Source organism: Saccostrea echinata, unplaced genomic scaffold (assembly GCF_033153115.1).
Source record: "Saccostrea echinata isolate AGI-Se365-2 ecotype Australia unplaced genomic scaffold, CSIRO_AGI_Sech_v1 ptg000025l, whole genome shotgun sequence".
Lineage (NCBI taxonomy): Eukaryota > Metazoa > Mollusca > Bivalvia > Ostreida > Ostreidae > Saccostrea > Saccostrea echinata.
This window is the reverse complement of record NW_026889774.1, coordinates 7,456,515-7,476,346: the sequence shown is the minus strand read 5'-3', so window position 1 is coordinate 7,476,346 and position 19,832 is coordinate 7,456,515. Positions and strand designations below refer to the sequence as shown.

The window sequence follows — 19,832 nt, the reverse complement described above, 5'->3', positions numbered from 1 at the left end:
TTTTTTAATTTTTGACAATATTTTATATTCTTGTGATGTTTCCTTTAGTGGCACCAGTCTTTTAATGTTTTGACACCATTTCTCCAATTTGGGAATAAGCAGTATTCTCATTAATATTTGTGTGATGTACAATACAGCATTTAGCTAAAGTTTAGGCATAAATAAAACATAAACATGAACAATCTCTGTTTTAAAAATGATTCTTTTTGTACATATAAAAAAAGTACATATTATTTGGTTTCTGAGAAAGTTAAGAACTCCCTTTCAGATAATTGTTAACATCTTTGATAATATTCATCTTAACAATTGTGTGTTTTTGTAATTCAGGGTATCCATTGTTGTGTGTTTTCTGTAATTCAGGGTATCCATTCCATCAAGTTGCTCTAGTATGGGAGACACCCATACAAATGAGGATCTGAAGGGGGACGCTTCCAGTGGAATACTAGAACTACATACCATCTGGCTCAACTTTGCTGCTCCTCCACCCATTTCAATCAAACGCAAAGTCGACTTTACAAGGTACGGCACTAGAGATCCATGTGAATCAGTTACATATTGTAATTTGTTCTACCGTATAAGCAGAATTTTTAGCAAGGATTCAATTTTGGCATTATTAGCAATGGTGTTGGGATCGCTTAAATTGCATATTGCCAACAATTCATTCAGCACTAAGGAGGAAAGGCTATCTTGGAAGATATTGTCCAATCGCTAAAATTACTTCTCGTTAAAATTTTATACTGATTTTTATGGCTAAATTGCTAAATTTGCATCTCGCTAAAAATTCAACTTATACGGTAAATGTACTTGTATATCCTTAGTAAGAAGTAATGGCATTATTGTATAATTATGAGCAGGTGAGCCTAACATGAAAAGACAGTGATCACACAAAACAAGAATCACATTAAAAATTCTTCCATGTTCAGCTAAATTTTCACTTGAACGTGAAATTAACATGAAAACTTGCACATGAGTTAAACATGAAATTCATTTGAATTTTCACATGAAACTCATTTTCACATGAAAATCATGTGTGTACATGATTGTTTATCAGATAAAAATCTCCCTGTACATTTTCATAGGCTAGACTGGAATCTTCTCAGTACTGCTACAACTGCCATTAATGCCTGGTTGAACCCAGCTGACCGTTTGGTGACAGAGATCAGGTCAATGATTTTGACCCTTACCCACAGAACAAGTTCTGTCATTGCCTGCATAATGACAAATGCCCTGGAGGTAGAAGGAATCAAACTACCCAAAAAGGTAACTGTACATTGGTTGAAACAGTTTTGTGAGGTTTTCATTCAGAGATTTGCTGAGGATGAAGTCTGTCCCCATTTCTGTTTTATGAAGGAATACATTATTGTAAAAAAAAAAAAACACAGAACTTTTATTGAATTTGAATAACTGAAGATCTCTATGAAATCTGATTTATAACAATCTAATCTTGGAATCATTTAGAGCAAATACAGTAAAGTGACAACTCTTGCCTCAACTCTACTGGAAGAGCCTTCATGCCAGCTGCTAACAGCATTAAGGAGGTACCTCAACAAGGTGGGAACACAGCCAGTGGAGGAGGCGGTGGTATCTGACACCATCCCCCAGCTCATCACAATCCAGAAAGGCATCCTAGCCCTCACCAGGCAGTGGAAGAACCTCCTATATATGCCTCAGATGTCTAAAATCAATTTTAAAGACAGGAAAAGTGTCCGACCTTACACTGTGAAATTTGCTCTTCCTGTTAATGGAGATGATGACCTGCGTGTTGAACTAGAGAGCACAATAGAACAAATGGATACGGTGGATGAGCATGCCTCATTACTTCTGTCTGAGGAGAGGTCTGTCCACCATTCCACATCTGTTCCGAGTTTAAATGAGAATGTGGAGCAGCCAGAAGCAGAAAGCAGAAATTCTTCAGTGAGACGGAAAATTCTGGGAAAGGTTCACCAATCTGCCTCAGGGACACCTCCAACAACTAGCCTCTTTGATTCACCAGACAGAAAACCCACGTTGTTTAGTAAGCTTAGTGCTAACCTTCAGACACCAAACATAGCCAGAAATGAAAGTACATACAGTTTCCACTCAGCAGCAGCAAGTCTGACCAGTTTAGAAGAAACTCCACCTGCTACCCCAATGAAAGTAGAATTACCAAAGGCATCTATTTTAAAGAACAGAGAGGATAAAATCAGTGATTTGTACCACTGGATGGCCATGCAAAGGGATGATGAATTCCAGCAACCCTATGATGATAATCCTACAATGAAGAGGCATGATTCACTCATCAATGCTTTTGGAAGTGCTTGGAGTCAAGACGACAGTAAGCTGGATCTTACAGACCAGCAATTTAATTCTTTGACATCAATCATGCAATTGGCTGATGCACAGAGCTTTTTCAAACCATTCTTGCAAAGTGTTGGTCTGCATGTTGAAGGAGTCAGACCCTCAGCAATGATGAAAAAATTTGGTGGAGTTCTGTCTTTAGAAGGAAAACTGAAATACCTTAAGATTGAGATTTCGGATTCTGGAAAAAGAAAGGGTAAAGGGAAAAGTAAGAAACATCGGACAAAATTATTGAATCTGACTGATGAGATGCCAGCTTTTATGTGCCATGACTTCTGTGTCAGTGTAGGAATGAAGGATGTGATAGATTTTGATAGCAAAGAATCAGGAGAGACATTCGATCCAAACTGTCAGCTTAATTTTGCCATGCACAAACTAGAAGCTAAACCAACAACTTTGCAAGTGAATTTCATGATCAACTGTAATTCAGTGACTCAGCATGTGGATATGCCTTTGTTAAGGCTTATACACCAGTTTGTTACAATGGCTGAAAATGTGGAAGAAACTCGTAATGAACTAAAACAGAGTAATTCTACTGGTGAGTGGACAAAAACTCACAGGAAGCAGGGATCAAAAGGATCTAGCTCTAGTGCAGACACCCAGGCCTCTAACATGTCAGAGGGACTCAGTCCAGTGTCAACAGAAATAACTCCCAGTACACCTAGTACATGGAAACCAGACATTAGTGTGAAGCAGTCTGTTGCTGTTAAGCCTAATACTTCTAAAACTGAATCAGAAAAATCTCCAAGGGAGGAAAAGTCCTTAGGGGAGGAAAAGTCCTTAAGGGAGGAAAAGTCCTCACAAGGAGGAGTAGAAAGAGGAGGACTGACAGAGAGCCAGTCAACTGGTGTCCTCACTCCTCCTCAGTCCTTGAACCTCAGTGAGACGGTGACAATAGATATAGAGGAAACATCCTCACCTGCAGTAACAGAGAAGACCTTCATTGATGAGATCCATGCCACTACTCCTAAATGCTGGAAAACATTGTATCATTTGCTAGAACTGTATTCCACCATGCCAGAACCCAAAACAGTCAAGAGGAAGCCATCCTCAAAGTTACCAGTCATCGAGGAGGAATCAGAAGCTGAGGTTCATGAGGAAGGGGAGGAGCCACAGGAAGTGCCCTCAGATGAAAGTAAGACTGGAAATAATGCTAAGCTTGAGGACCTAAATGAGGAGGAAAAGAACATTGGCATACCAAGTAAAGCCAGGCAATCTATCACCCAAGCCAGATTCAAACAAAGTAAGTTCTTATGGAGATAATCAGTAAAGGAAACTTAAATGTTTAATGAAACTGGTCTTAATAAAATCAGTTTTTCAAATTATGTATTTTTATATTTTGTACAAAAAAAACCCCCATCAATTTTGTGTCATCAACTGAGCAGAACAGATGTTAATATGTTCATCTGTCAGTCATTCTAAACAGTGGTTATTTCATAAACATTGGGTGAATTCACTAAATGGTCTTGAAAGTTCCTATTTATATGAATTGCTACTTGTTCCATCTCATTGTAATAATGCCACATTCTTAAACAATGAGTAAATCATTCAGACTTTTGTGATATTTCACAGGTATTTATGTTGGAGAAACAATTCCTTTGGTTGTGTTTGGCATTGCTAAAGTAGAAGAAGTTAAAATCCTGGCAGTTCTGAGTGGACTGAAGCTTGAAGCCAAACTGAAAAATGTGCATGCCAGTGGCACTTACAGAGAAAAAGTGAAAGGTGGGTTTACACAGTGGATTGATGATAAATGATTCTTAATATCTTTGTAAAAATTTTGCCTTGAAATTGAAATTAAACATGCCTTTTTTCCACGGGGTCATATTTCCATGAAATTTCTGTTCAATCAGTTCAATCAAGTTGAAAATTAGGCAGATGTCTTGGATTGCCATTATATGACTCAAGTGTGCTATAAGTACACTGTGACAAATTTTTCCTTGAATATTTGTGACCTCCTTCATAGCGTAAATTAGTTTCACATGGAAAAATGTGTATCTACAGTATATTCAAATTAGGTATGTTTGCATGTAAGAGCTAGATGTATGAGTTACAGTACTGTAGATCTTTGGCATTACAAACATTGATATGTGTAATATCAGGTACCTCAAAATAAGTCAGTGATCCCAACTTTATTAATATCTAAAGTCCCACCTTTGATGTTTGGAACATGCAGAATTGATTTGCATGAATTGACACATTGAATTACTTTTGAGAGTCATTTGATAAGAATTTTGAATTTATTACATGAATATTGTAGGTTTTGTCCAGAGAAAGTCATCAGAATCCTCAGTCACAGCTCACATTGGACACACCTTGGTACAGCTGTTTGAGGGGATTCCCCCAGAAATGAAGTAAGAAAAAACATTAGAATTTTTTTTAATGGGGGTGGGGGTTGGAATGATGACCACATTAGCATCATTACAGATAAAGGGAAGCATTATATACATGTATTTAGTTTTATTATTTGTATTGCATTATTTCTTTAATTTGATTAATTTCTGCTTATATTTTATAATTTCTTAAGAACACTGTACATATACATGTATTATAAATATGTGTTATTAACTACTTAGACCTCTGCATATTCCCAAATCTAAACTGTAAGTAAAAACTGTGTTTTAGATTAGACAGTGTAAATTGACTTACATTTATATAAGTGGTGAAATCCATTGAATTCACATGAGTTAGATTTTCAGCCTAATACATTCAATTTGATATCTTGTTATACATGTACTAGGTATGTATAATTATGTAACTTTGTTTTAACTGCCAGTGGGTTTTTTTTTCATGATACTACTAGTAAATGTTTCCTAACTATGTTATCATGGTTACTGCCAGATACCAAAAGTCATTCTTATCAATTCTTGACATAAATTATGAAAGAAGTCATATAAGAATAATTTAATTTTGGTTGTAACGGGTCATTTGATTGTATAAAAATTTAGTTTATAGTTTTCAGTTCAGGTGTAGAAGATAAGACAATTCCTCCTTCAATAATGACCTCAGATTGTACATATTTGAATTCGAAATGTAACATCAAGCGGATTGATACATGTACATTTTTGACATAGGCAACACAGGTGTGTTTAGAATTAAATGTATATACATGTATATACATTTGAACAAAGAGTACATGAAAAAGTGCACAAAAGTTTAATGGCTTTATACATGTTTGTGAATTACCTATGCTCCAATGAATAATTACCTCTTCGAATAGCTAAAAAGTTATTTCAAAAGTATGATTTGTATGTACTTAAGAGTATGTCTACAAGAAAAACCATGCAAAGTGTGGTGGGAGTAAGGTTCTCTTATCAACTTCATATTTTTTATGTAACATTATGCATATACATGTATATCAAATAATTTGTTGCCCAAAAATTGTGTTGACACTAAATTGGACTCTGAAACAATGTTACTAAGAATAGCATTTTTCATCTTCAAAGGGGAAAATTATGTAAATTCTATCCAATGGTATTCTTTTTCTCAAAATTTTATTAAAAATTGTAAGTGAATTTAAAAAAAAACAACTCATTTACTGATACCTTAACAATGTGTTTTGCTGTTATTAGAAATATGTACATGTATTTATGAAGAAAACTGTTTAATGAGTTTTCTAATTTTGATTACATGAATCTAACATACTGTTTGTACCTTTCATTTAAAACAGACTGTTGATAAATTACATAATGTGTGAGGTTATCAGTGCATACTGTAAACAAAGTGAACAATGACATGATTGTGTCTTTTGATGCATAACAAGTGAGTTAAAAAAATTAATGATTGTGTCTTTTGATGCATAACAAGTGAGATAAGATAAGATAATATTTATTTAAAGTTGCCAATGGGTAAATCAACAAGGAACATTAGCTCTGAAGAGCTATTTTCCGACTACATGTATAAAAAAATTACAGTCATGTGTCTTTTGATGCATAACAAGTGAGTAATATATTATTGATTATGTTAAATAGTTTCATGCAGTTGTTTCTAAGAAAATTTGAATTCACCTAAAATTAAAACTTATCTAACATATCCATTGTTTATGATGTGTATGTTTTTCATTTTTTAGAAAATTGAAATAAATATTGATTGTCCACAAAATATTTTAGTACATTATTATGCACATGACACTACATGTACATGAATGTTTTGATGTCTTTACAGAACAGTGGTCACTGTTAACATTGATAAGACCCAAGCTCTACATACAACCATTTTGAGGAGAGGCAAGGAACATAACTCTGCCATGATTTCCGTAGGAATGATCGAGGTGGATATTCCACAGCACCCTGTGGTTCTCCACGGTATGATGACGAGGGGCTCAAAGCAAATCTCCAGTACATTACAGGAGTTCAGAAGACCAGTGTCTAGATCAAGGTAATAATTCTATAGGGCAGATCAGTGACAGAAAAAATATTTTGTTTAAAAGACATGTAGATAGCAAGAGTGCATTATAGAAAAAAGGAAAGGAAAGATTTGTTGTAACAGTATGTCGATCATGCTGATTTTGTAAGACAAAAATGTAAACTGTGTGGTAACTGACAAAAACTTTATTTATCAGCTTTTGTATTCAGAAATCTCTTCCTATCAATTCTATTTTAATTTCGTGCAAAGTACTGTATATTGTAGTTATATGCAAGTTCAAATTTTGTCTCTTGATGTCTCTTGTGTAATTGACACTCTATAAAAATGATAACCATTTGAATTTGTTTTTAGTCGAAATTTAGAGACTGTTCAGGAAGTCAGCAGTGCAGAGACTTGTACTGGTGAACCTGTCCGTAAACCAAAGGTCCCGCCCAAAGAGGAGGAAAAACTCAATCGTCCCAAATTCCTCCACATCCATGTCAAGGCCGTATTTCAAGGCCTCATCACAGGGGCTTCTCTGTTACCCTCTCTTAAAGCTCAACACAAGGTTAGGGAAGATATTAGATAATCATACATTTATGTATTTTTTTATGCTTGATTCCTACAATTTCAACTTTAATTCTTTGGAAAGTTCCTTTAAGCTAAGTTTCAAAGAAAAAAATGACAATTTTATCAATACTATAAGATTGATTTTCAATTTAATAATTGAAAGTGTGATGTAATTTTGGGATGTATTACCTGTGCATCAGTTTTAATTAAGGTAAATGTAGTCAAGTTATTAATTATTCTCTTCCAGACTGGCCCTGTTTCCCTGAGTGGAATGACTGGTAAAAAATCCCGATTTACAATGGATCTCCAAAAGCACCAACTCAGCTTTAAATCCAAGGTGATATTCATTTTACTAAATAAATGTTAATTTTATTATTTGTTTGTGAGCATTGTCTGCCAGCTGATGTTTAAGGTTCAATTTGTCAAAATCATTGTCCTCTGTTACTGTTTCCCTTTTGATGAATTTGTATGTCACCGTGGCTGCCAACTTCGTCATCATAAACATCATATTAATCTCCATTTTCATCATCAGTGTCTTTGTTATGATCATCAGTGTTGTTGTAAATATTATTTTTGATAATTGTTGCTTTATGTAAATTTTCTTTGTGTAATTATACTATATTAATACTCAATATTAATCCTGTCTATAGCGGGGTGATCTATACAGAGAGGTAGGTACAGTGTAAATTCACCTTGGTGACATCACATCTGGTGAAAAAGTATGGCTGACACAAAATTTTCAGTTCTTGAAAGACACTTTGCTGCTTCTTTGTATTTCTTGCAGAAATGATTTCTATCAGTTAAAAAAGCGGAGAATATGATAAAATGATTTCTGATTAGTTAAAGAGTAGAGAATGTGATGAAATTTAGACTTTATGTTAGCATATGATAACACTGGTTAAAAAGCAGAGAATGTGATAAAATCTAAATTTTATGTTTACTTAGCTTAAAAAAATTAGAATTTTTTTTCTAATTTAACAGAAATTTAAATTTAAGAACAGACATTTGATCAAATTCCAAAACAAAAAGAACAGAAGCTTGCTTCATCACTGCTTTAGTCTAATAATTTTACAGTAGAAATGAGTGTTCAAGGTGTTAAGCATTTCAAAATACATGAGTTGATACATATATTAGCAGTAATTTGCCAAAGTTAGAAAAAGCCAAAGATGATAAAGCAATGTAATGCATACTCAATTTGACTGTTAACTGGATTTTTTTTTTTAATTGGAGTGTGATGTAAGAATTCTAATCGATTCTGTTCATGCAGATGTACAGTGTAGTCGCTGATTTCTTGTGCACACTTTGAATTGCTTCTTGATACATGACTTTAAAGTTAAACTGTTCACTTGAAACTATACATTTGTTAAACTTGTACATGTTCTTTTTATGTCAAAATTACAACTCTTTCTCTACTAATCTAAGGCTCTTTCTTAATGCAAAGAGTTTGAAGACTAAGTGATTTTAAAACTGAAATTACATATCACAACTTGTTTAATTTGTGTCATATAATCTATCGTAATATGTTCTCATGCAAAATAGATGCTTTGATCTACTCTTCATGTATTGACCTTAGCTAGGTGATTAAAATCAGATGATGTATAAAAAAGAAATTGTTTTTAAAAAATTGTCATGATGTTGAAATCATGTTTTAGGTGCAGACAACTGAAACCTCCCTTCCCTCTGAGGCGGAGATAGAGCTACCTCCCATACACATGTACGCTGACTACCGACCCCACAAGCAGAGTGAGACCCCATCTGACAAGCTTGGGGAGGGGCTGGTCCTTAAGGAGGGAGACTTCTTACATGCTGTGGCAGAGATAGGAATGCTGGAACACAGTCTGACTACTGATCTTCTCAATCATTTAGTCTTTGTGCAAAAAGTTTTCATGAAGGTATTGTGTAAAAAAAAAATATATTGTTCATGGTATTAAACAGGCATATGAACAAATTGATTTGAACACTTTCCAGTGTTTATTACTGTATACAAGGTTATTTTCACCCTGTGTTATTTTCACTCTTTTAAAATTAAAAAATTTCGCCTGTTTTAAATTCACCCAGACACAGTTTTGTTAAAGAGTTTATGCTTTCTTGAATTTGCCCCATTTTAAATTTGCTCACTTGCGACATGGGCGTAAGGGGCAAAAATTTCCCTGTCTGCATTACTGTAGATTCCTTATTTTATGCGAGTACTTAATATCGCGAAATGGCCCAATGACGTCAAATCGCGAGAACAATAATTCGCGAATTCGTGATTTATCTAGAGATTTTACATACATTAAAGCATCATAAAAATAAAGCGAGTAATTTTATTTCGCAAGTGGTGCTTCTCGCGTAATTACGCGATAATTTATTCCTCACATATATTTAGGAATCTACAGTATACAACTGATGACATATTTGTACATTGTCCTTCATAATTCATAGTACATGCACACTTTAAAATATTCCAAGTATACTAAAAGTAACAATGATGTTTATGTAAAGTTTAAAATGATATGCATTTGTTGTAATATTTATATGTTCAGTGTTTTTCTCATTAAGGAAGTGAATGAGTTGGTACAGAAAGTGTCAGGGTCAGACCAGCCTGTACCCCTGTGGGAGGGGGGTGAGGAAGAGAAGCCAACCACCCAGGATCTCCTCTATTCCTTCAGCTTCAGGTTCAAGGTTAGTATCACGCTGTATATTTATAAAAATTTGTGAAAGTGCTGTAAATTTACAGTAAAGCAAGCTTATAACGAAGTGCCAGAGATGGAAATTTTGCTTCCAATTTGTTATAAATGTAATTCATTATATCTATTAAGTTCACAATATATTTTAAAGCCATGGGGAATGAAAAATCACTTCACTATAAGCATCAATTTATTATAAACATGTTTACTTTTCCCTTCATACTTTGAGCTTATGAAGGGGAAATTCAGAGATTATTCATTTCTGTTTGACGTACAATCTCTTCCAGTAGTTCACTTCTATCATTTACACACACATGCTCTTGTATTTAGAATATTTCTCTCTCCTACAGGGAATTCAGATTACGGCCACCACTCCCACATCGAGTGCAGTGAGGTTAGAGACGGGGTCTGTTGACCTGGAGGTGTCCAACCGAGTGTTAATGGCCACAGAGGATAGGAAACAAAAGGGTAATGTCTCTGTACTTTTAAAATTCAGCATGTTCAAAAAGTTCATCGTACTTTAAGTAAATACAATGTCATGTATTACTAAAATATTTACTGTCTAAGAATGTTGTTTGTGGTCATATTGTTTAATATCAATCATGTGAGATACTTTTTTTCAGCAAACAAAGTTAATGAAAAAATGTTCATTAAGGCTCAAGTAAACCTAAACTTAGCACTGGGTCAACTTATCAAGGTCAGTCACCATCTTAACATACATTCAACACTTCAATTTCAATAGTATCATCTACATAATATATGAATAATTTTATGTACATGTGTAGTTCTTACATACAATCATGTCAATATAATCATGTGCTGGATGTGCCACCAGTTTTGAACTAAAGATGGCATTCTATAACTTGTTTTCTTTTTATGATTGAAAAATATTTTGTAGAACCCAATGTTTGAAGAAGCTGAGCCTGAATTCCAGACTATGGCATTTTTCAAGACAAAAATTGGAATAAGAAATGCTTTACAGGTAGCAAGATTTAATTTTTTTAAATAATTTTAATGCACTTGCTCAGTATGTATAACCTTGATTCTGATCTACATCAGCTAGGAGATACTAAGGATTAAGTTCTTTACAATATAGTGTACATTGATTGTAGGATGAGTTGATTCCGGGAGCTGCCCAGGACCAGGAGGCCCTACTTATCACCCTGACCCGACCCATCATACTGGCTCAGCCACTGGCATTTGATAAAGGTGAGCTGTCTACCACAACAGTTATCAATGTGTTCAGTAGTCTTGTCTTTGAGTACTATCATGTATCTGTAAATCAAAGAACAGAGACTTTTCTGTTTTGATCATCCGTTTGATCATAAATGAATACTTTACTTGAGAGCAATTATCTTTAAAATATTTACTGAATGTCTTTTGTAATTTAAATGTATTGTCAATAAGTTTCAAAATGGAATTATTGAGGGTTTTTTTTCTTGTCCACAGCTGTGCTGGTTTGGTTGAACTACAAGAATGCATATGAATACTGGACAGAACAGAGAATGGCCCTAAATACCGAGGTATGAATATAATCATTTACAATGTACCCTTTAGTTTCCTTAAAAATTATATACAATTCAGTTTTAGGGAGGTTTATTTGAATCTTGATAAATGACCGCATCAAATAAAATGTTTGATATAAACCCTCCCTGTTACTGGATGTTTGTATTTACCTGTAGGTGTTAAATGCCACCAGACAGGTGATTGACAGGATTCCTCCCGTGAAGGCCGCTGTGTCCCCTGCCTCTCTGAGCACCCTCTTCCTACAGCTGACTGTAGACGATATGGGGATATGTGTTCCTGTTACCTCAGTCTCTCAGGTTCTTTTTTTTTTTCAAGATAGAAATGTATGTTTTAATTATTCTTTTAAAAATTCATGACTGTAAATAATAAAAAAGTCATGTTACAACATGTAGGTTTCTTGCTTTCTTTCTGTAAAAAAAGTTGATCTGAGAGCAAACTGCATTGTCATGTTTTTGAATTTAGCATGGACAAATAATCTTACCAATAATTGTCCTGTATTAAGTGATAACTCGGTCTTCTTTGAATTCATCCTGATTTAAATTAATCCATTGCAGATGAGAACAAAAGGGACAAAAAAAAGGAGGCAATAATTTCTCTGTATCTAGTTTGTAAATGTGTCGTACATGTTCATGTCTTGACTTATTTGTGTTTTTAGCTGTACCCTGCCACCCCACAGACTGTTTTCGTGGACAATGAGCCAGGGTCAGCTTTAGTATTGACCATCAAGGGAACTCAGATCTCTGCTTGTTCCTCCGGATCACTGGTCAGCAAGGGCAGATTTCAAGGTCAGAAATCCTGTCATGATAAAGAAATGCAAATAAATTTGAAATGTTGTGGCTTTCTGATAAATACATGTATGCAATATCATAGAACAACAACTAGCATAACTACAGTTTTCTAGGCTGCATTGACTTGTCAGTGTGAATGATAATACTGATATGATTTACAGAATTCTGTCTGCGATTTGCTGATGATTTTGAGACCTCTTGGGATGATTGGAAGCCTGACCCCTGTGAGAACCCTGTAATGAATGCCTGTGTGGTTCCAGAGGGGACATATGAAGTATGCTCAAGGACGATCAGCAAGCAAACCTCAGGTAAACATTGGAGATATTGCTGATAATAGGTATATTTAAGATTGTTTAATTGTCAAATGATGATATTAATTATTTGGAATACATATACTGAAAAATAAACATTTTTCAAATTTAACACATGGTTATGATATATTAGTACTGCAACATTTCAACATTAATTTTGATATTTTTACCTTAGACCCCAACAGTAATGCTAAATGGATCTTGAATGTCAGATGGGAAATGCAGGGCATAGCTGTACATCTGAACACCAACATTGGTAAATGTCTGTCAGCTTTAGGGAAAACTCTGACAGCCCTGGCAGGGGAAGCAGATGAAGAATTGTCGGATGATGAAGTTGATGCACGATCGGATCATGTCTTCTCTCCAAACAGTCCTTCTGAGGTTTTGAGCCTTAGTTAATGATCATAAGTTGATAAAATCGTTGAAATAAACTGTGAAGAATGTTTTATTAGCATGATATTTTTCAACCTTAATATTTGCTACATGTGAACAGTGGTTAAAAATTGAATTAAAAACAATCTCTGATATTTGACAGATTGAATTCTTTGCTGACATGTGATTGGTTGTTAATTTCAGTCGATGGCGTCCATCAGAAGACCGAGTCAGATGATGGACACACTCCCGGCTTATGTGTATGACACCACAATGGACCCCAAACTGAGGTTCCGACTCATTGAGAAGGAGATGAATGAGCAAGCTAGAGTTGTTCAGGACCTCAAGTGAGACAAATTACATGTAGTTTTAACTTCTTTTGATAAGCAGAACCTTTAATGATGATTCTCCTTTGTACAGATCTAACGCAAAAATGATGAGAGACAAAGTATTAAATATATGTTGTGTACATTGTATAAAATAAATTTAAAAAGTAGAATATATAATTTTGCATGTTTTATTATGGCCAGTAGGTCTCTAAGATACTGTACATGTATGTTTCTGATTTTGCAATATGTACAAAGTCACGTATTGTTTATCATTTAAATGTCTGTATTCCTTTGTACACAGTCAATTAGGAGCCAGTTTACAAACTATTGAGGTAGAGTCAAGAAAGCTGGAGGAGTTGAAAGCCATAGTGTTCCAGGATTTTAAAAGAGAGATGCTGAATAAACTCAAGAAACAAAGTGAAAGTAGGGTGAGTACTTAATAGCATAAAGTATAAGACTTAGTACATGTACAATGAGGAGGTAAGTGATAAATTTAATAATACTCTAGAGGTATTTCTTGTAAGTTTTAAATATTTTATGAATATGTTTTAACCAATCAATTGATGCATGTATATCAAGGATAAAGACAAAAAAATGTAAATGTTCTTAATTTAAACAGTTACTTACATACATGTATGTGCATGTTGATTGAGTTTCACATGGAGAATTGACTTTTAGTTCATGAAAGTGTACAGAGTATATTTACACATATTTTACTTTCTTGATATTTCAGACATATAATAAAAATGATAAATTAAACTATGCTTTTGTATACATGTACAGTATTTAATTAAACAGGCCTCAGCTCTGAAAGATCAGCTAGGTATAGGCAATAGGCCACCTCACATCAGATCCAAGTCTTATGGAGGCTCCAGAATGGAAAGAAAAGGGTAACAATTTAACCAGAATCTTCTGTGTACAGTAACTGTTACAGTTGTAGATACAGTGCACATGAAGTATTGAAAAAGTACTGATTCAGAAATGATAAACATGCAAGTTTGTTCCAAAATAAATTTGAAAAAGTAACATGATACCATGATGAAATTTTGTTACCATTTTAGAGCTTTTGATTACGAGAAGATCATCTCTCAGAACAGAGACATTTATAACAGAAACAGTGCATGGGAGGGCACCAGAACCCTCCCTAGTAAAGTCCAGTTTGGAACCTCAGTGGCATATTCACCTCCAGAGTAAGTTGGAAGGCAAACCCACAAAATTTGAACCCCACAAAATACATGTATATTGATTCCAGGCTATTCATAACAGACAAATGCAGTATATGCATATGCAGTGTATGCATGTACATACTGTGGTATTTCTATGTATAACACAGAAAAAGTATTTGACTGCCGTCATGAGAAAAGGGCCCTTATCTTTTGACGTCACAATGCTCAGAAAACGACGTCAAAGTCGCGGTATTGTAAACACGGAAGTGAAATTTTGTAGAAAATTTATACACGTGTAGAGAATGAAATAAAACTGGGTTTCCTGGTGTGAAAAAAATAAAATCATACGAATTCTGAAGCGGAAAATTTTAATGAATAACATTTTTACCATTTAGTACATGTATTTATTCAGGTTTCTGTGTAAATATTCTGTATAACATAATCCAAACATATAAATGAAATCAGGCTTAAAAATCGGTAGATTTTCAAAAAACGCATGGATATGGATAAATGACCCTTAAATCTTTCCGTATGTTTAACTTATGTAAAATTCAAGATAAAAGATTGATAAATGACCTTATTTCAAATGTAATTTCATTTGAAATTGGTAATAAAATGATTTTTGTATATAAAGTTTTTTGTATATAAACATATGCCCCCCCCCCCCCCCCCCCCCCCCCCCCCGTGAAACAATAAAAGCTTTGGTAGGATTTTGTGAAATAATAATTCATAAAACCCATAAAAAGGAAGTTTTGTTTCACGGGGGGGGGGGGGGGGGGGGGGGGGGGATGTTTTAAAAATATTTTAAGTTTTCCGTTGATTTCTATTGTGAAAAACGCTATTTTTACCAAATTTAAAGAGTTATCTCTCTTTGTTTTCCCAAATAAGTTATGTTTTATGAAACTTCACATAGATATCTATACAAATATGAAAAATCATTCAAATCTGTAAACTTTTGAAATTTGACTTTGAGGTAGGTATCGTTCGCAGTTCTTTGTTATTCCTATCACAACTTACAATGGAAGGGGTGTGTATGTGGCGAAAGGCCTTTTCATAAATAATTAACAGCACCGATGAGAATATTCTCAGGGAAAATTAGGGGTTCCCCTCTCCCCTTTGATTATACTGCCTTAAGGTCAAAGAAAAATGATGTGCGTATGTCTCTGGTAAAAATATGTAAATTTGTAAGTTTTGAAATCGCGCGTAATAAACATGTGTACATAGTATAAAAACTTACACTATAAAATGACAACAAAAGTTGAAGTACATTGTTATCATTAACATCGAAAAAAATTATTCTTTGATATCAATTACTTTTTTCTATTTTCTTTAATTTGATCTGATGAAAGTCAGCTAGAAATTGAACTTGCATTCTGTTTAGGAATTAAATACAGTTAAGGTGGAAAACTCCCCCCCCCCCCCCAAGAAGGAAAAAAAACGTTACTTCGTTAATAGTTTTATTCTTGAAAAAATGTATGAAACAGAAGAAACAATAGATTAGGTTGTCAAGAAATTTACTTTGGATAAATGGCGATATGACGACAATTTTGGTAGAAAAAGTACAAGTAACAAGCTTAAGTGGTCGAGGGTGTGATTCAAAATGATATAAAAATTCTCAAATTGTCAATTAAATTAACATCAACAGCAAGGTCAACAAAGGCAATCAAGATATCTACATCATGGGGGAAAAAAATAGAACAGGTAATGATTTGAGCGAAATAGTTTTCACATACAACTTCGTAGCTGCTGATCTGTAGCTATTTGATCTGCACAAGGAAATTAGAATAGATGACCGGAGAGTTACAACACGAACTATTGAAAATATAGCTTTATATTTGTTTCTTTCTCTGTACTACTATATTTCAGTTGCCAGCTCAAAATATTGCAAACGATGAATTCCTAGCATGCATTCTACTTTTATTTCATGATGGTCTGAGAAATATAAGGATTTATTTAGTCAAGAAAAATCATATTTCCCGAGTGTAATTCATTGAATATGACAAAAAGCATGACAACGACAGGGATATATAAAAATTTATGGCCTTGTCACTTGACTGTCTGAAACCAATCAGATAACGCCTTATATTGAACAATTATAATGAGGTTTAATAAATTCTTTTACTTCTTTTTTAAAAACATTGATGCCTGTGAAATATATAAGGAAGAATTTAATTTTTGTCAATAAATGGAATTTAAGAAATGGATAAAAAAAAAAAATACGCACAGTCACACGCACACACCTTTCAGCCTTTATAAGCTAAAATACTACAGGTGATTGCCGGTTATTTTTCTATGCTTGGCAGGTAAGAATTAATATATAATCGCATTTAGAAACATTTATTACAGAAACTTCATTTTGAAATTACAGTAGCGAACTCTTTTAAGAAACGTACCATTTGCTGCATACTAATGTTTGATTTGTTGTGTACAAATGTTAGTAACGTTGAGAAGAGGAAAATGTTTGAAATTTCACAGTAATGATTAAAGATACACTGTAGCAAAGGTAAAAAAAGAAAAGAAAAGAAAGAAAAAAAATACAGGACAGAGGCATTTAAAACAGCTATTGATACATATAACGTGTGATTTACTTGTAAAGATAAATAAGTTGACACACGTATCAATTTTCATGCACGGGCTAAACTTTTTATGAGACAATCCTAAGACCTGATTTTGTGCCTCTATTTTCTGTTTCTACTCCGTAAGTAAGGCAGGCGCAGAAACAAAATTGTATGAACAATAAAAACTTAATTTTTTCAGCAAAAGAAAATGCGCTTGGAAATATGTGTAGAAAACATATATTTTAATATGTGATTTTTACGTACAGTACCAACCAGACCCAACCTGACACCTAAGCAGTCCCTGGGACTGCTTTGGGACCGCTCTGGGACTGCTGTGGGACTGCTCTGGGACCGCTGTGGGACTGCTCTGGGACTGCTCTAGAAAGCAGACCCAGCAGTCCCTGGGACTGCTTTCTGGGACTGCTTTGTTCACTCATGCATGAAAAAGGTTCTGAGTGACATGATAACTCCGCCCCTTGTGTATTCTGAATTTGCAGGCTCCCTGTTGTTGTTTTGTTTACTTTCAGCAGAGAGGTGTTTAAGATAAAGAATGAAAAAAAAAACAAGGATTTTTTACAACATTTTAATAAGTAGAGATAGATATACATGTAATTACTAAATGTCTTCAGGGGCTGTAAATTTACACAATTGTAGTCTAGAATTAATTTTAAAAAATGAAAGTAGTTAAAAGGGAAGTCAGGAGATTACTTTTATCCTTTAAATTATACTTTAATACAGGTGTTTGAAAAAAAATATATCTAGGCCTATTTAATTAATTAATGCTAATTAAAACTTTAATACAGGTGTTTGAAAAAAAATATCGAGGCCTATTTAATTGATTAATGCTGTCAAGTTACGGAATGTACTCAAAGTTTGCATTAGCACTATTTAAAAACAAACAAACGAAAAAACAAACAAACTTGTCATTACAATGAGACATTTAGAGGGACGTACTGTACTGGATTTTTTTTTAATTTAAAAAGCTTAAACCATATGCATGCTAAAAAAGAGCATTCTTTGCTATTTTTTTCCGCCCTCAAATAAAACCTAATAATTTATTAAATGACCATGAAATAAAATTATTCTACCATTCTTCAGTCATTTAAAAAATTATATTTGTGAACAATTATTGGGGGATTTATTTATGAATTTGTTTTTGATTTATAAACAAGTAATTAATAGAGTAAATTTATAAACATTTTAAAATATTGGGAATTGTGACTTATTTCTTATTTGTTTTGTTTGTGTTTTCCTGGCCGATTAATAAAAAGCAATACAAATGTATAAAATGGTGTCAACACCTGAAGTTTCAATCGCCTTCGGGCATGATTAGCAGAAAGTCAATGCATGTTACTTGGGTATCAGTGTTACACATCACTGAACATGCTGGTGAACAATGACACTAATTTCAATCTATGTACTGCAAAAAATCTTCGTTTCAATAAATGTGTATAAATTTATTTCGGGATTAATTAATTTTGAACATAATCTGAGGGTTCCATTTGCGTGATTTACAGATGTACACTCAAACGTTTATATAATAAAAGTATTATTGTTTTCTGTTACATAGATAATTTAACGATAATTAAATTGGCAAGTCAGTGAAAATAATCATGACTGAAATATAATACACAAAGAATTTTTCAAAAGCTCCAGTACTTAAGAAATTTGCATTCAGAGTATAGTATGGAAATCGACCTTGCTCTATAATTATAAGGCCTATTTAAAGCTAGTTTTGATAGAAAAAAATAACTCAAGCTTAATTATCTATAAAAAAAAAAAAATAAAAAATAAAAAAATATGGAGACCAATATCAATCACAGTAATTTAGAAATTGATTTATTTTGGTGAAAAATTAATATACCACAAAACTGTGTTTAAATATTCATGTTATTTATAGGTGTGAACGTCTTCTTTGTTCAATATTTATTATATGTTTCTATATACGTGTAGTGTGATTTTCTTAACAGTTAAAAAATGACTGTCGCATGAGAATTGATACTGCTCAGAAAGAAATGGATCATCAATTTCAACTGCCTTTTATAGTTACATTGTTTATTGGTAATCTCATTTCTGAGTAAGCTCCGCCCATTAAATTAATTAACCCCGCCCACTGGGACTGCTGGGACTGCTTTCTGGGACTGCTGGGACTGCTTTCTGGGACAGCTGGGACTGCTCTGGGACCGCTGTGGAACTGCTCTGGGACTGCTTTGTGTCAGGTTGGGTCTGGTTGGTACTGTACTACGGATAAAACTTTTTTGAAACAGTTTTACATATCGTGGCATGATATTTTGTCCATTATAATTCATCTCTGATACAGATAATATGCAAGGTTTTGTTTGGGTTGGATCTTCCTTACTCCAGAACTGTGTAGATTTTTTCTATATGTTAGTGTACAAGTGCTACAATTTTCTTTTAATTGAGCTAGAATAGAATGCCTGGTATGGAATTGTACAGTGCATGCATTTTTTTTTTTCCGAATGAACATAATCCTCTTCTAGGGCCTGTCTAGAACCCCACTATCACCTCCTCCCCCCTTCCTTTTTCGAAATACATGTAACTGGATCTGCCTCTAAAATTGTAAACATGTTAGAACAAAGGCAACTTCAGGGTTTATATTGACAAACTCAAAGTATCTTGGATGAAGAAATCAAATATCATCTAGAGTTTATACAATTGTACGTATTATTAAGTTTATTTAAATAATTTAAAACTCAATTTTACGCTCGCGACGTCATTACGTCTTAAGGAATAACGTCAACGTTGTTTTGATGCACCTTACAAAAATGATCATAAAGTAGTGAAAAAATTAGATATTTTTAAAAGTTATGTATTTTTGCATTCAGAAAGAGTCAGGCTATCAA

The 19,832-nt window shown here is 33.8% G+C and overlaps 1 protein-coding gene across 1 annotated transcript in view; it reads left to right on the top strand.

The window, feature by feature from the left end:
- The window catches only part of LOC133191930 (bridge-like lipid transfer protein family member 1), a 52,145-nt gene that overhangs the window by 15,427 nt on the left and 16,886 nt on the right, over positions 1-19,832 (top strand). The window contains exons 23-45 of the mRNA XM_061327696.1: positions 361-519; positions 1,080-1,260; positions 1,459-3,580; positions 3,910-4,059; positions 4,595-4,688; positions 6,499-6,711; positions 7,051-7,246; positions 7,496-7,585; positions 8,901-9,140; positions 9,790-9,912; positions 10,268-10,385; positions 10,541-10,614; positions 10,816-10,899; positions 11,030-11,126; positions 11,367-11,440; positions 11,600-11,740; positions 12,100-12,229; positions 12,394-12,540; positions 12,719-12,924; positions 13,120-13,262; positions 13,546-13,672; positions 14,043-14,134; positions 14,306-14,434. Of these exons, the coding sequence (XP_061183680.1) occupies positions 361-519; positions 1,080-1,260; positions 1,459-3,580; positions 3,910-4,059; positions 4,595-4,688; positions 6,499-6,711; positions 7,051-7,246; positions 7,496-7,585; positions 8,901-9,140; positions 9,790-9,912; positions 10,268-10,385; positions 10,541-10,614; positions 10,816-10,899; positions 11,030-11,126; positions 11,367-11,440; positions 11,600-11,740; positions 12,100-12,229; positions 12,394-12,540; positions 12,719-12,924; positions 13,120-13,262; positions 13,546-13,672; positions 14,043-14,134; positions 14,306-14,434 (5,130 nt within the window). The remainder of the gene's footprint in view (positions 1-360; positions 520-1,079; positions 1,261-1,458; positions 3,581-3,909; positions 4,060-4,594; positions 4,689-6,498; positions 6,712-7,050; positions 7,247-7,495; positions 7,586-8,900; positions 9,141-9,789; positions 9,913-10,267; positions 10,386-10,540; positions 10,615-10,815; positions 10,900-11,029; positions 11,127-11,366; positions 11,441-11,599; positions 11,741-12,099; positions 12,230-12,393; positions 12,541-12,718; positions 12,925-13,119; positions 13,263-13,545; positions 13,673-14,042; positions 14,135-14,305; positions 14,435-19,832) is intronic.